The following is a 15,979-nucleotide window of genomic DNA, read 5'->3' as shown; positions in this document are numbered from 1 at the left end:
GAACCCTGGAAAGGGGATATTAGCAGTATACAAGAATTGAATTGAATATGATAGAGGTCTAAAAAATACTAAGTGGAGTGGAATGAGTAGATGTGAATCGCTTTTAACTCGTTCCACAAATACTAGGACTAGGGGGCACACAATTAAACTACTGAGTAGTAAATTTAAAACAAATCAGAGAAAATATGTCTTCACTCAGCGTATAATTAAACTCTGGAATTTGTTGACAGGGAATGTAGTAAAAGCAGTTAGCTTATCAGGGTTTAAAAAAATTTCGGACAAGTTGTTAAAAGTCCATAAGCCATTATTAAGATGGCATAAGCAGCAAAAACTCTTTTTACTTTTTTGGGTTTCTTGCCAGGTACTTGTGATCTGGATTGGCCACTGTTGGAAAGAATTCTTATGTTAGGTCCAGAGAGTGTGTTTCTTTCCTCTTCTGTAAGCTAGTGCCCACAATAACAACAACTCATTTGCATTCATTCTTTTGGGAGAGGTCTTATTAGTAGTACCTATCACCAATACTCACCATCCCACCACCAATTCTAGAATGACACAGGACTAGAGTGGCTAATGCAGATGGAGACAGACACTGTGTATGAGTAGCAAACACACACATGTTCAACTCCACAGGCACATAGTGTAGAGAAGGTATACACAGGCAGGGGAAAGATGAACACAGACACATCCAGAGACAGATAGACTCACAAACAGTATGGGGGATGGGTATAGTGGTGAAGGGAAGCTGGGATTTGGAGGTTTGTAGAATGTGTGAAAGGGAGAGGGGCAGTTGGTAAGGAGGCTATTTGGGTTATGAGAAGGATAGTGGCCACGTACAGAAACACCCACTTCTCTGGCAATGAATTCCAGAGTTTAATTATACGTTGAGCGAAGAAAAACTTTATCCGATTCGTTTTAAATTTACTACATTGTAGCTTCATCGCATGCCCCCTAGTCCTAGTATTTTTGGAAAGCGTGAACAGACGCTTCACATCTACCCGTTCAACTCCACTCATTGTTTTATAGACCTCTATCATATCTCCCCTCAGCCGCCTTTTCTCCAAGCTGAAGAGCCCTAGCCACGTTAGCCTTTCCTCATAGGGGGGAAGTCCCATCCCCTTTATCATTTTCATCGCCCTTCTCTGCACCTTTTCTAATTCCACTATATCTTTTTTGAGATGCAGCGACCAGAATTGAACACAATATTCGAGGTACGGTCGCACCATGGAGCGATACAAAGGCATTATAACATCCTCATTTTTGTTTTCCATTCCTTTCCTAATAATACCTAACATTCTGTTTGCTTTCTTAGCAACTGAGCAGAGGTTTTTCAACATATGATCAATGATGACAATGTTGCCTGTTTCACATTCTTCAGGCTGAAAGTAAGTGAACATATCTTTTGGTGAATGGATATTCTTACAATTTGGAATTATGGCATGAAGTAGGTGGTGTAGTTATGAATATTGTCATTCAGGTGTTGAAAGTTTTTTTTTAATATGTTCATCATTCAGTAAATGAACCATTGAGGACCATTTGTTATTGCTTAAGAATATCAATGGTTCTACATATAAACTGTATCAAGTGAGAAAGAATTTGTTATTGGTGGGACCCCAAAAGATCTTTGTATATCCAGTAGGGGAGAAGAAAGGGACTAGAAAACACAAAGGTAAAAGGTTTGAAATTAGGTAGACAAAAACAAAGATAGAATAAAGTTGAATGCTGGAAACCCAGTCAGAAATTACAATGATAGCTTTCAGGCCTGCAAAGGCTGCAATAATCCTTTTGATCTCTCTCTCTCTTGGTCTGGCAATGTATCAGGCAATGCCTGGTCCTTTGCTGTACAAACTAGTCTCTGATTCTTTATCTTGCCACTGATCCCTTCAGTAATTGCTTTACAACCTTGTTTTATTATTTTCCTTGGTTGATATTTAGCTGCTCCTCTGTTGTCTGGCAAATCTCTCAACCCACAGGCTGTTGAATTCTGTACAGACTATCAAATATTTTACTCTGGCAGCATTTCTGAAGAAACTGTTCGTCCTTACTGGAAAAACAAAGAGGAACTAGGACTGCATTGTTCTGAGACTTTTCCCACAGGCTCTGAGGACAGCAACAAAACTTGAAAGCAGACGGCTTAAAGGCAAAAAGTAAAGCAGAGTAGTGGCTATTCTGTTAAAAAAAAAATTTAGAAAATGGAGGCAAGGAAAAATGAGACCGATCTAATCTGCACCAGAAGAGAAGCACCTTACTCTTACGAGATTCTACAGAGTAAGTTTATATGGAAAGACAAGAAGAAATCTTCACTGGGTTTAAACATGATGTTCTCTTATCAAACGCAGTTTCTTTTACTTTTCTTTCAGTTTTGTTCTCTTCTCACCTCCATCTTACTTCACAGCCTTCCTACTAGGTTGGATCGAGTACCTGTGATTTGAATTAACAGTAATTCATGCTAGTAAATGTAAGATGATAGCTGATGGCATAAGCTAATTTATTTAAAGTTCATTGGCAAAAATGAAGTCTGTAATAATATAAGCCAAATACATAGAAAGTCTTGAGTTCTCTCCCTGACCCTGCCTGAACTCCTTCTTGCATGTTTGAACGCTTATTAAATGTGTAAATGCATGGGAACTGCAGAAAACTGGTAAGATTTTACTTAATTTGATTTTGAAATTGTGCTATCAGTAAATATTAAATAGGCATATTAAAAATATTAGGATTTGTGTATGTAGCAGAATTGAAACTATGTTGTATGAATATAGGTCTTGGCCAAAGGTTTGTGAAAGAAAGGAGGGTTAGTGAATGCTCATTTTTTGAACAATAAGATCATGATTTTGCATTATTTCATTATCAGTAATGATTTGGACTGCTGGGCTGTAAGAGAATCATGAGTGTCTGGCTAGGATTTTGAAACAGCTTTGTACAGCTGGTTATGGATATGTGCATTCTGCAAATACATGGAGTAGAGTAGGGTGGTTCTTATGGTTTTTAGAAATTGCTTTGATTTTAATTTGCAGTCATGTGATTGTATATTAGAAAGGCTGGAGTGCTTGTTAGTTTGGGCAGCAGTTCCTTTTCATTTGAAAATGTAAGTATATCAAGTACCAGCTTCCCCATTAGGTGCAACAGATGGGATACTGACTGACTGCCAACGAAGTTGTGGGAGGTTTTAATTTCATACAGATTGGGATTTTATATATAGTAAGTGACGGCAGATAAAGACCTGAACAGTCCATCCAGTCTGCCCAAAAGTCACATTCATTTTCAATTCAAGATTAAATCAATGAACTTGATATTATATACTTTGGTGTTTCTGGGACATAGACTGTAGAAGTCCGCCCGTCTCTGTCCTTATGTTCCAAATTACTGAAGTTTCCGACAAAGCTCTCTCCAGTCCATCCTAATCTATATTGCTATATGTGCACTGAAGAGGACAGTACAAATAAAAAAAAGTAGCACATATGAATTTATCTTCTTGGGCAGACTGGATGGACCGTGCAGGTCTTTTTCTGCCGTCATCTACTATGTTACTATGTGGGACATATACAATCATTGGTGCTAAGCCACATAGACTACTGCAATGGAATTTATGCAGGATGCAAAGAACAAACCTTAAGGAAACTCCAGACCGCTCAAAACACAACAGCTAGGCTTATATTTGTCCATCCAGACCAGTATCCTGCTTCCAACAGTGGCCAATCCAGGTCACAAGTACCTGGCAGAAACACAATTAGTAGCACCATTCCAGGTTACCAATCCGAGGGCAAGCAGTGGCTTCCCCCATGTCTATCTCAATAACAGGCTATGGATATTTCCTCCAGGATCTTGTCCAAACCTTTTTTAAAACCAGATACACTAACCACTGTTACCACATCCACCAGCAGTGAGTTCCAGAGTTTAACTATTCATTGAGTAAAACAATATTTCATCCTATTTGTTTTAAAAGTATTCTCATGTAATTTCATTGAGTGTCCCCTAGTCTTTGTACTCTTTGAATAAGAGAAAAACTGATTCACCTCCACCCATTCCACTTCACTCAAGATTTTGTAGACCTCAATCATATACCCCGAGATTGGGTGGCGGAACCGGTGGTGGGAGGCGGGGCTAGTGCTGAGCAGACTTCTATGGTCTGTGCCCTGAAAATGACAGATACAAATCAAGGAAGGTATACACAAAAAGTAGCACATATGAGTTTATCTTGTTGGACAGACTGGATGGACCATGCAGGTCTTTTTCTGCCGTCATCTACTATGTTACTATCCTGCTTATTTTCGAAAGTGATCACCGGCCATCTTCCGACACAAATCGGGAGATGGCCGGCGATCTCGGAAAAGCGGCGAAATCGGTATAATCAAAAGCAGCTTTTTTTGACAGCATCGCCGCTTTCCTGTCACCTCGCCAGTGAAAGTTCAAAGGGGCGTGTCGCCAGCAAAGCGAAGGCGGGACATGGTCCGGCAAGGGCATGGCTACCAGATGGCCGGCTTTCGCTGATAATGGAAAAAAAAAAAGCGGCGTTAAGCGGTATTTCGCCGGCTTTACTTGGTCCTTTTCACGACCAAGCCTCAAAAAGGTGCCCCCAACTGACCAGATGACCACTGGAGGGAATGGGGGAAGACCTCCCTGTAGTCCCCCAGTGGTCACCAACCCCCTCCCACACGAAAAAAATAAAAATAAAGCACTTTTTTGCCAGCCTGTATGCCAGCCTCAAATGCCATACCCAGGTCCCTGACAGCAGTATGCAAGTCCCTGGAGCAGTTTTTAATGGGTGCAGTGCACTTCAGGCAGACAGACCCAGGTCCATCCCCCCCCTACCTGTTACACTTGTGGTGCTAAGTGTTGAGCCCTCCAAACCCCCCCAACACCCACTGTACCCACATGACATCAACCAAAGTCTCAATATCATGCATTCATGGGCGGACGCATTTCGGCTGAAGCTCAATGCAGAAAAGACCCAATGCCTAATACTAACATAGTAGTAGATGACGGCAGAAAAAGACCTGCATGGTCCATCCAGTCTGCCCAAGACAAACTCATATGTGTATACCTTACCTTGAATTTGTACCTGTCCTTTTCAGGGCACAGACCGTATAAGTCTGCCCAGCAGTATTTCCCGCCTCCCAACCACCAGTCCCGCATCCCATCATCGGCTCTGGTACAGATCGTATAAGTCTGCCCTCCCCTATCCTAGCCTCCCAACCACCCACCCCTCTTCCCCCCACCTGCTCCACCACCCAATTTCAGCTAAGCTTCTGAGGATCCATTCCTTATGCATAGGATTCCTTTATGCCTATCCCACGCATGTTTGAACTCCGTTACCGTTTTCATCTCCACCACCTCCCGCGGGAGGGCATTCCAAGCGTCCACCACCCCCTCCGTGAAAAAATACTTCCTGACATCTTTCCTGAGTCTGCCCCCCTTCAATCTCATTTCATGTCCTCTCGTTCTACCGCCTTCCCATCTTCGGAAAAGATTCGTTTGCGGATTAATACCTTTGAAATATTTGAACGTCTGTATCATATCACCCCTGTACCTCCTTTCCTCCAGGGTATACATGTTCAGGTCAGCAAGTCTCTCTTCATACGTCTTGGAACGCAAATCCCATACCATCCTCGTAGCTTTTCTTTGCACCGCTTCCATTTTTTTAACATCCTTCGCAAGATACGGCCTCCAAAACTGAACACAATATTCCAGGTGGGGCTTCACCAACGACTTATACAGGGGCATTAAAACCTCCTTTCTTCTGCTGGTCACTCCTCTCTCTATACAGCCTAGCAATCTTCTCGCTACGGCCACCGCCTTGTCGCACTGTTTCGTCGCCTTCAGGTCCTCAGATACTATCACCCCAAGATCCCTCTCCCCGTCCGTGCCTATCAGACTCTCCCCGCCTAACACATACGTCTCCCTTGGATTTCTACTCCCTAAGTGCATCACTTTGCATTTCTTCGCATTGAATTTTAATTGCCATACGTTAGACCATTCTTCTAGCTTCTTCAGATCTTTTTTCATGTTTTCCACTCCCTCCGGGGTGTCCACTCTGTTGGAAATCTTGGTGTCATCCGCAAAAAGGCAAACTTATAAGTCCCAAACGTGTCAGCTAAGTGCTGTTATCAAGGGAATACTCTAGCTGAATGGACCCAAATGGTTCAGTCTGAGCAAAGAATTTTCAACTGATTTAACTTTTAAAACTGCCCTAGATATTACTAACTTTCCTTTTAAATAAATCTAAATATTCCCAATAATTATAGCAGTTTCAGTAATGTTAATGTCTCTCCTCACTATCAGAGTTTGGCAGGAACAGAAAGAAAAAGAAAGAGAGAGAGAGAGAGAGAGAAACAAGAAAGAATACACCACCATCAACACACCAACTCTAAACCTTCCTATTTCAAAAACCCTAAAAATTCTTGGAGTCACCATTGATTGACACCTAACACTAGAAAACCACGTGAGAAACACAACCAAGAAGATGTTTCTCTCAATGTGGAAATTAAAAAGAATAAGACCTTTCTTCCCAAGGAGTGTATTCCGAAACTTGGTGCAATCATTAGTGCTCAGCCATCTAGACTTCTGCAACGCACTATATATGCCGGTTGCAAGGAACAAATAATCAAGAAACTCCAGACAGCCCAGAACACTGCAGCTAGATTCATATTTGGCAAACCAAAATTTGAAAGTGCAAAGCCCTTACGAGAAAAATTACACTGGCTCCACTAAAGGAACACATCACGTTCAAAATATGTTCACTAGTTCACAAAATTATCCATGGAGACGCACCAGCTTACATGTCGGATCTAATAGACCTACCACCTAGGAATGCCAAAAGATCATCCCGCAAATTCCTCGATCTGCACTTCTCCAGTTGCAAGGGAATGAAATACAAATTAATGCATGCATCAAACTTCACCTACTTGAGCACACAGTTATGGAATGCACTGCCGAGCAACTTGAAATCGATACACGAAATAACGAACTTCCACGCACTACTGAAGACCCATCTCTTTGAAAGAGCATACCAAAAAGATCAACCCAAGTGAATATGCACAACTCGCTTATTTCATTTTAGAACTGTCTCCTAAAATCTGCTTGTATACTATGACTTCGATTTTCTTATCATGCTGACCAAGAACATGCAATACTAAATGTTTATTACTAACATTCTTTCACTACTCATGAAGTATTGTAAGCCACTTTGAGCCTGCAAAGAGGTGGGATAAGGTGGGATACAAATGCAACAAATAAATAAATAAATGTAAGTGCCCCCCTTCACCCATAAGGGCTATGGTAATGGAGTAGAGGTGTGGGGAGTGGGTTTGGGGGGGATTTGGGGGGCTCAGCACCCAAGGTAACGGAGCTATGCACCTGGGAGCTTTTTTTGTATTTTTTAAACATTTTTAGAAGTGCCCCCTAGGGTGCCCTGGCATGTGAGGGAGACCAGTGCACTAAAAATGCTGGCTCCTCCCACAACCAAATGCCTTGGATTTTGCCAGGTGCGAGATGGCTGGCATTTTTTTCCATTATCGCTGAAAAACAAAACCAGCGATCTCAAACCCGGCGAACTCTGGCATTTGGCTGGGCTAAACTGTATTATTGAAAAAAAGATGGCCAGCCATCTTTTTCGATAATACGGTTCTGGCCAGCTGTTGCGCCGCCACCAGAATAGATTGCCGGTGATCTATTTCGCTAGTAATGTTTGATTATGCCCCTCCAAGTTACCCCCTTAGTCATCTCTTTTCCAAGCTGAAGAACCCTAACCTCTTTAACCTTTCCTCATGCAAGAGGAGTTCCATCCCCTTTATCATTTTGGATGCTCGTCTTTGAAACTTTTCTAATTCCACTATATCTTTTTTGAGCTACGGCGACCAGAACTGAATGCAGTACTCAAGGTGCGGTCGCACCATGGAGCGATACAAAAGCATTATAGTATTTTTGGTCTTATTCACCATCCCTTTCTTAATAATTCTTAGCATAACTGTTTGCTTTTTTGGCTGCCACCACACACTGGGCAGAAGATTTCAGCATATTACCTACCATGACACCTAAATCTTTTTCTTGAGTGCTGACCCCCAAGGTGGGACCCTAGCATCAGTAACTATGATTCAAATTATTCTTTCCAATGTGCATCACTTTGCATTTGTCCAGATTAAATTTCATCTGCCATTTGCATGCCCAGTCTTCCAGTTTCCTAAGGTCTTCCTGCAATATTTCACAGTTCGCTTGTTTTAACAACCTTGAATAGTTTTGTATCATCTGCAAATTTAATCACTTCACTCATCATTCTGATTTCCATATAATTTATAAATAAATTAAATAGCATCAGTCCCAATACAGATCCCTGCGGCACTCCCTGTTCACCCTCCTCAATTGAGAGAACTGACCATTTAACCCTACCCTCTGTTTTCTGTCCAATATCCAATTCCTAATCTACACCAGAACCTTGTCTCCAATCCCATGACTCTAATTTTCTCAGAAGTCTCTCATGAGAAAATTTATCAAAACCTTTCTGAAAATCTAGATACACTACATCAACCGGCTCACCTTTATTCACATGCTTATTCACAGCTTCAAAGAAATGAAGTAAATTGATGAGGCAAGACTTCCCTTGGCTGAACCCATGCTGACTCTGTCCCATTAAACCATGTTTGTCTATGTGTTACGTGATTTTATTCTTTATAATAGTTTTCACTATTTTTGCCCAGCACCGACGTCAGGGTTACTGGTCTGTAATTTCCCGGATCACCCCTTTTAAAAATTGGCATCACATTGGCCACCCTCCCATCTTCAGGTACTATGGATGATTTTAAAGACAGCTTACATATTACTAACTGCAGATCAGCAATTTCATGCTTGAGTTGAGTACCCTTGGATGTACACCATCCGGTCAAGGTGATTTACTACTCTTTAATTTTTCAATTTGGCTCAGTACATCTTCCAGGTTCACTAAGATTTCTTTCAGTTCCTCCACATCGTCACCCTTGAAAACCATTTCCAGTACAGGCAGATCTCTTATATCTTCTTCATAAAGACAGAAGCAAAGAATTCATTCAATTTCTCTGCTATGGCCTTGTGCTCCGTGAGCGCCCCTTTTGCTCCTTCGTGATCTAACGGTCTCACGGATTCCCTCACTGGCTTTCTGCTTCTTCTGATGTCATAAGTACATAAGTAATGCCATACTGGGAAAAGACCAAGGGTCCATCGAGCCCAGCATCCTGTCCACGACAGCGGCCAATCCAGGCCAAGGGCACCTGGCAAGCTTCCCAAACGTACAAACATTCTATACATGTTATTCCTGGAATTTTGGATTTTTCCAAGTCCGTTTAGTAGCGGTTTATGGACTTGTCCTTTAGGAAACCGTCCAACCCCTTTTAAAACTCTGCTAAGCTAACCGCCTTCACCACTTTCTCCGGCAATGAATTCCAGAGTTTAATTACATGTTAGGTGAAGAAAAGTTTCTCCGATTTGTTTTAAATTTACTACACTGTAGTTTCATCGCATGCCCCCTAGTCCTAGTATTTTTGGAAAGCGTGAACAGAAGCTTCACATCCACCTGTTCCACTCCACTCATTATTTTATATACCTCTATGTCCCACCCAGGGACTTCTCAGTCACTCCCCTCAGTGACTCTCCAACAGGGACTTACTCTCAGTAATCCCCAATGTAACAGGGGATTACGTACATTTAAGGTGAAATGGTGGTGACACCACTAAATATTGATCTGTCAGTGGCTCCAGATGGTGATTTTTTTTTTCCTGCTGGACAGCTAGTCAGAAGTTTCAGAAAAGAACAGCAGAGGCAAATAAGTTTGAAAAGTAAATAACATTTTTGCACACACTCTGTAAAGAGCAATTGATGAAGGATAAAAAATAAAAAAATATATGTAAATTATGCATTGAACCGAAGAAAGATTTAAATGTTTAAGTAATTCTAATGTTAATATATGTACTAATGTAAATAAGTGAACGGTTCTCAGTACTTATAGTAAATACTCTTAGGAGTCCTCGCAGGAAAAGGCCTCGAGAAACCCCTTGACTTATAGAAAGGCCAATAGTGGGTTGGACTTCCTCATCATCGGCCAGAAAAACCTCCGTATGAAATGCTAATTTATTATAGTTTCATTTCAAATTTTTAAACTTAGCAAGTCAAAGATTTAAATGAACTTAGCTCAAATTGTCGAGCTCTGTAATCTCTTGTTGACTTTGACCGTGATCACGGCCAATGATGAGGAAGTCCAACCCACTATTGACCTTTCTATAAGTCAAGGGGTTTCTCGAGGACTCCTAAGAGTATTTACTATAAGTACTGAGAACCTTTCACTTATTTACATTTACCTGATTGATCTAGGTATCTCATCCCCACTTTTACGGTTGAATATATGTACTAACACATTTTTATTTCTCTTTCTGTAGGCCTTGACCTAACAGGCATCTTTCTGTTTGCCATCCTGACTTTAATGACATTGATTGGAAATCTGGTATTCATAGAAGAAGTTTACTATATCTACAAAAAAATTCCCTCTTCTAAACGATCTATCTTTATTTGGGTCAATGCAGCAGCCCCTGTAAGTACTGCGTATAGAAAATTAAAAAGGTCTTTTTCTATCTATCACATGTAAATATTACTACTACTACTACTTAACATTTCTAAAGCGCTACCAGGGTTACGCAGCGCTGTACAATTTTAAACGAGGAAGGACAGTCCCTGCTCAAAAGAGCTTATAATCTAAAAGACAAGTATGCAGTCAATCAAATGGGGCAGTGTAAGTTTCCTGAAAAGAGGTAAGTGGTTATGTGCCGAAAGCTACAGTGAAGAGGTGGGCTTTGAGTAAGGATTTGAAGATGGGCAGGGAGGGCGCATGGCGTATGGGCTCGAGAAGTTTATTCCAAGCATAGGGTGAGGCGAGGCAGAAGGGGCGGAGTCTGGAGTTGGCGGTGGCGGAGAACGGTACTGATAGGAGGGATTTGTCCTGTAAGCGGAGGTTACGGGTAGGAACATACGGGGAAATGAGGGTAGAAAGGTAATGAGGGGCTGCAGATCCGAGTGCATTTGTAGGTTAGTAGGAGAAGCTTGAACTGTATACGGTATCTGATCGGGAGCCAGTGAAGTGATTTGAGGAGAGGGGTGATGTGAGTATATCGGTCCATGCGGAAGATAAGATGCGCAGAGGAATTCTGGACGGATTGAAGGGGGGATAGATGGCTAAGTGGGAGGCCGGTGAGTAGTAGGTTGCAATAGTCAAGGCGAGAGGTAACAAGCGAGTGGATGAGGGTTCGGGTGGTCTGTTCAGAGAGAAATGGGCAAATTTTGCTAATATTATAGAGAAAGAAGGGACAGGTCTTGGCTGTCTGCTGGATATGGGCAGAGAAGGAGAAGGAGGAGTCGAAGATGACTCCGAGGTTGCGGGCAGATGAAGCGGGGAGGATGAGGATGTTGTCAACAGAAATGGAGAGTGGAGGAAGAGGAGAAGAGGGTTTGAGTGGAAAGACAATGAGCTCAGTCTTAGCCATGTTCAGTTTCAGATGATGGTTGGACATCCAGGCAACGATGTCTGATAGGCAAGCCGATACTTTGGCCTGGGTTTCCACTGTGATGTCTGATGTGGAGAGATAAAGCTGGGTATCGTCAGCAAAAAGATGGTATTGGAAGCCATTGGAGATGAGATCAGCGAGCCCAGGGAAGAGGTGTAGATTGAGAAAAGAAGGGGACCAAGGACAGATCCTTGAGGAACACCAATGGAGAGCGGGATGGGGGTGGAGGAAGATCCATGAGAATATACTCTGAAGGTACGTTGGGAGAGATAGGAAGAGAACCAGGAAAGGACGGAACCTTGGAACCCGAATGAGGACAGTGTGTCAAGAAGTAATTTATGATTGACAGTGTCGAAGGCAGCGGATAGGTCGAGGAGGATGAGGATGGAGTAGTGACCTTTGGATTTGGAAAGGAGCAGGTCATTACAGACTTTAGAGAGTGCCGTTTCTGTCGAGTGAAGTGGGCAAAAGCCGGATTGAAGCAGATCAAGGATGGCATTAGAGGAGAGAAATTCGAGGCAGCGGCTATGGACAGCGCGTTCAAGTATCTTGGAGAGGAAGGGTAGGAGAGAGATGGGGCGGTAGTTGGAGGGACAGGTGGGGTCCAGTGATGGTTTTTTGAGAAGTGGTGTGACTACAGCGTGCTTGAAGGTGTCAGGGAAGGTTGCAGTGGAGAGAGAGAGGTTGAGGATGTGACAGATGGAGATGTTAACTGTAGGAAAGATGGTGTTAAGTAGATTGGTGGGGATTGGATCAGAGGAACAGGTGGTGCACTTCGAGGAAGAAAGAAGGTGGGCAGTTTCCTCTTCGGTGATATCGGGGAAGGAGGAGAAGGAGGCCTGGGTTGGCTGGGTGAAGGAGTGGGTTAGAGAGTGAAGAGGAGGAGGTGGCTTGGTGGTGAATTCAAGGTTTATTTTCTGCACCTTGTCGCGGAAGTAGTCCGCCAGTGATTGAGGAGAGAGTGAGGGGGGTGGGAGCGGAGGGCACTTTAAGCAGGGAGTTAAGGGTGGCGAAGAGACGACGAGGGTCAGAACCAAGAGAATTAGTCAAATGGGTATAATAGTCCTGTTTGGCAAGGAATAGGGAGGACTGGAATGAGGATAGCTTGAATTTGTAGTGAATGAAGTCGGAATGGGTGCGAGATTTCCTCCAGAGGCGTTCAGCAGATCGGGTGCAGGAGCGAAGGTATCGGATGCAAGGGGTCATCCAGGGCTGAGGATTAGTTCACTTAATGGGACGGAAGAAAGATGTTGCTAGTGTATCCAGAGCAGAAGAGAGAATGACATTGTAAGCAGAGACAGCCTTGTCGACAGACTCTGAAGACGTGATATGTTTTTTTAAATACCTCTTCTCTATTTATCCATTCTTTCTACATAGGTAATATCTACAACATCATGTATAGGGATGTGGATTCCTCGTGCAACAATGTTCACTGACTTCACTGCTGCCGTGTACGTATTACTTTCTATTTCAATGTCTTTGTCTGGTTTAGAAAAGCAAAACTATCTGGCACTGATCAGGCAAACTTATTAACCTGTCTTGTCCTTCTGGGCATACCAAAATACATGAATATATTTCAAATCTTAACCTGTCGACTTCCCATACAACAACCTGTGCTTTGACTGATGTAGGAATAAACTCCCTAATGCTATATATATGCTGCTCAAAATTACATGTGTAAATGAGCCAATTAGCATCTATAATTATCGGTTGTAATTGGTATTAATTAAAATATGCAGGCAAATATTTAGGCACCAGAATCTGCGTGTACATTTTAGGCGCAGATCCGAAAAGGGGGCATTGCCATGGGAGGGACATGGGCAGATCAGGGGTGTTCCTGGAATTTGCTCAGTGTGTTAGAATTCAAGGAATCCACATCTAAGTTAGGTGTGAGAATTTACACCAGGATTTAGTTGGTGTAAATTTCCAATTAATTCAAAATACAGCTTCTAGAATGATCCTGTTTATGAAGAAAAAAAAACTATTAAAATAATAGGAAAGTAACAGAAATAAATAATGGAGGCAGAAAAGCGACCATGTTGGTATTCACCACTAATACTTACTTGTACTAAGACAAACTACTCCTCCCCAGCACTGCCTAAAATTTTATCTTGGTGATGCATAAGGTCTGCAACCGTCATCCCAGACAGCCAAGTTACCAGCAATCCACATGTCCACTAGACAGCGAACTATCCTCATGACTGCAAATAAAGATCTTTTTGTCAACCGTAGATAAAGAATATTACTGTAGTCCAATGCATTCTAAAGTAGGACCGAATTTGATGAAGAAAGCGTAATTTTAAAAATGAACTTGCTATGGAGTTCCTCAGGGGTCAGCCTATTCTGTTTAGTATATTGTGGGAGATATTGCTGAAGGGTTGGAAGGAAAGGTTTGTCTTTTTGTGGATGACACGAAAATAGCCAATAGAGTGGATACCCTGGAGGGAGTAGAAACGATGAGAAGGGAACTCCGAGCGTTAGAAGAATGGTTGAGGGTCTGGCAGTTAAAATTGAAGCTAAGTGTTTTATGGCTGTCTCACCATGATTGATGACTACTATTGAACTGACGTAAATTGTATGAATAGAACTGAAAGCAAATTGACTCGAACTATATTCTGTATTCTACAAAAATATATACATGTTTGGCACCCTATCAGTTGATTTGGGAACGGCTTTCAGTATATACTTTGATATATTAAGGAGCATTACGGAATGGAGTTTTTTTTTTTAGCCATATGATGGTGTGCCGGGCCCATGCCTTATAGTCTGAACTCTTGAGCTGGCTGAGTGGTGTTACTGAGGTTTTTTTTCTCCACTTTTTGATGCGTGGTTTGTTTGGCTGTTTGGGTGACAGCAGGTGTATTTATTGATTTCTGTATGCAGCTTGTGTGGAGCTGTATTTAGAGTTTCTATTTAATCTCAAAGCTTGAGTGGATTATTAGTTAAAGTTTAATGCCAGGAAGTGTAGAGTGATGCACTTGGGGTGCAGGAACCCAAAAGAGAGATACTGAATAGGAGGGGAGAGATTAGTAAGCTCGACTCAGGAGAGAGACCTTGGGGTGTTGGTGTCTGAGGACTTAAAAGTGAAGAGAAAATGCGACAAGGCGACAGCCATAGCTAGAAGGATGCTAGGCTGCATAGAGAGGGGTATAACCAGTAGAAGAAAGGAGGTGTTGATGCCCCTGTACAAGTTGTTGGTGAGGCCCTGCTTGGAATATTGTGTTCAGTTTTGGAGGCTGTATCTTACTAAAGATGTAAAAAGCCTGGAAGTGGTGCAAAGAAAAGCTACAAAAATGGTATGAGATTTGCGTTGCAAACCGTATAAGGAGAGACTTGCCGACCTGAACATGTATGCCTTGGAGGAAAGAAGAAACATGGGTGACATGATAGAGATGTTCAGATATTTGAAAGGTGTTAATCCGCAAACAAACTTTTTTCGGAGATGGGAAGGCTGTAGAACTAGAGGACATGAATTGAGGTTGAAGGGGGGCAGACTCAGGAGTAATGTTAGGAAGTATTTTTTCACGGAGAGGGTGGTGGATATGTGGAATGCCCTCCCATGGGACATGGTGGAGATGAAAACGGTAATGGAATTCAAACGTGCGTGGGATAAACACAAAGGAATCCTGTTTAGAAGGAATGGATCCATGGAATCTTAGCGGAGATTAGGTGGTGATGCTGGTAATTGGGAAGCGAAACCGGTACTGGGCAGACTTCTACAGTTCACGCCCTGATCATGGCTGAATAGATATGGATGGGTTGGAGTGTAAATTTTAAGGGGTTTCGACATTAGCTTCAGAATTTAGTACAAGAATAGTGCTGGGCAGACTTCTACGGTCTGTGTCCTAAAAATGGCAAAGACAAATCAAACTTGGGTATAAAGTATCACATACCATGTAAAATGAGTTTATCTTGTTGGACAGACTAGATGGACCTTACAGGTCTTTATCTGCCGTCATTTACTATGTTACTATGTTAAAAATGAACTTGCTGTAAGGTGATGAATAAGGGAATCGCCATTTAGTGTAAAGTCCAACCAGATTCCCAAAGTCCGAACAGTAGATTGTAATTTTATCACAGTTCCATCTAATTTGAATTCAGCTGATGGAATTGGATGGTTTCTACCTCCAAGCCAGAGAGGAAGATAATGAGTGATGCCTGCTCATTTTGTGCCCGTGTAGGTTTGTGAAATACTGGCTTCCACTGTAAATGCTGGCTAATCCTTGTGTATTTGTGAGTGACTTATACATATTATTCAGCAGAGCCTTTTGTAAAATACTAGGGAGCTGTAAATGTTCTGACCTAGACTTTTGATTTCCTATCTTGACATGCTATTCAGGTACAGAAAATCAACCTTGAATTTACTACCAAACCACCTCCTCCTTTAACCCACTCCCTCAACCAACCAACCCAGGCCTTCTTCTCCTCTTTTCCTAATATCACCAAAGAGGAAACCGCCCACCTTC

General features: G+C 42.2%; 1 protein-coding gene across 1 annotated transcript in view; it reads left to right on the top strand.

The window, feature by feature from the left end:
• Nucleotides 1-2,083: 2,083 nt before the first annotated feature.
• LOC115468164 (organic solute transporter subunit alpha-like) overlaps nucleotides 2,084-15,979 on the top strand; it is a 107,948-nt gene continuing 94,052 nt past the window's right edge. Inside the window, exons 1-3 of the mRNA XM_030199708.1 lie at nucleotides 2,084-2,265; nucleotides 10,395-10,546; nucleotides 12,891-12,964. Coding sequence (XP_030055568.1) covers nucleotides 2,190-2,265; nucleotides 10,395-10,546; nucleotides 12,891-12,964 — 302 coding nt within the window. The 5' untranslated portion in view covers nucleotides 2,084-2,189. The remainder of the gene's footprint in view (nucleotides 2,266-10,394; nucleotides 10,547-12,890; nucleotides 12,965-15,979) is intronic.

Source organism: Microcaecilia unicolor, chromosome 4 (assembly GCF_901765095.1).
Source record: "Microcaecilia unicolor chromosome 4, aMicUni1.1, whole genome shotgun sequence".
In the NCBI taxonomy this organism is placed as follows: Eukaryota; Metazoa; Chordata; class Amphibia; order Gymnophiona; family Siphonopidae; genus Microcaecilia; species Microcaecilia unicolor.
This window is presented reverse-complemented; position numbering and strand designations above follow the sequence as displayed.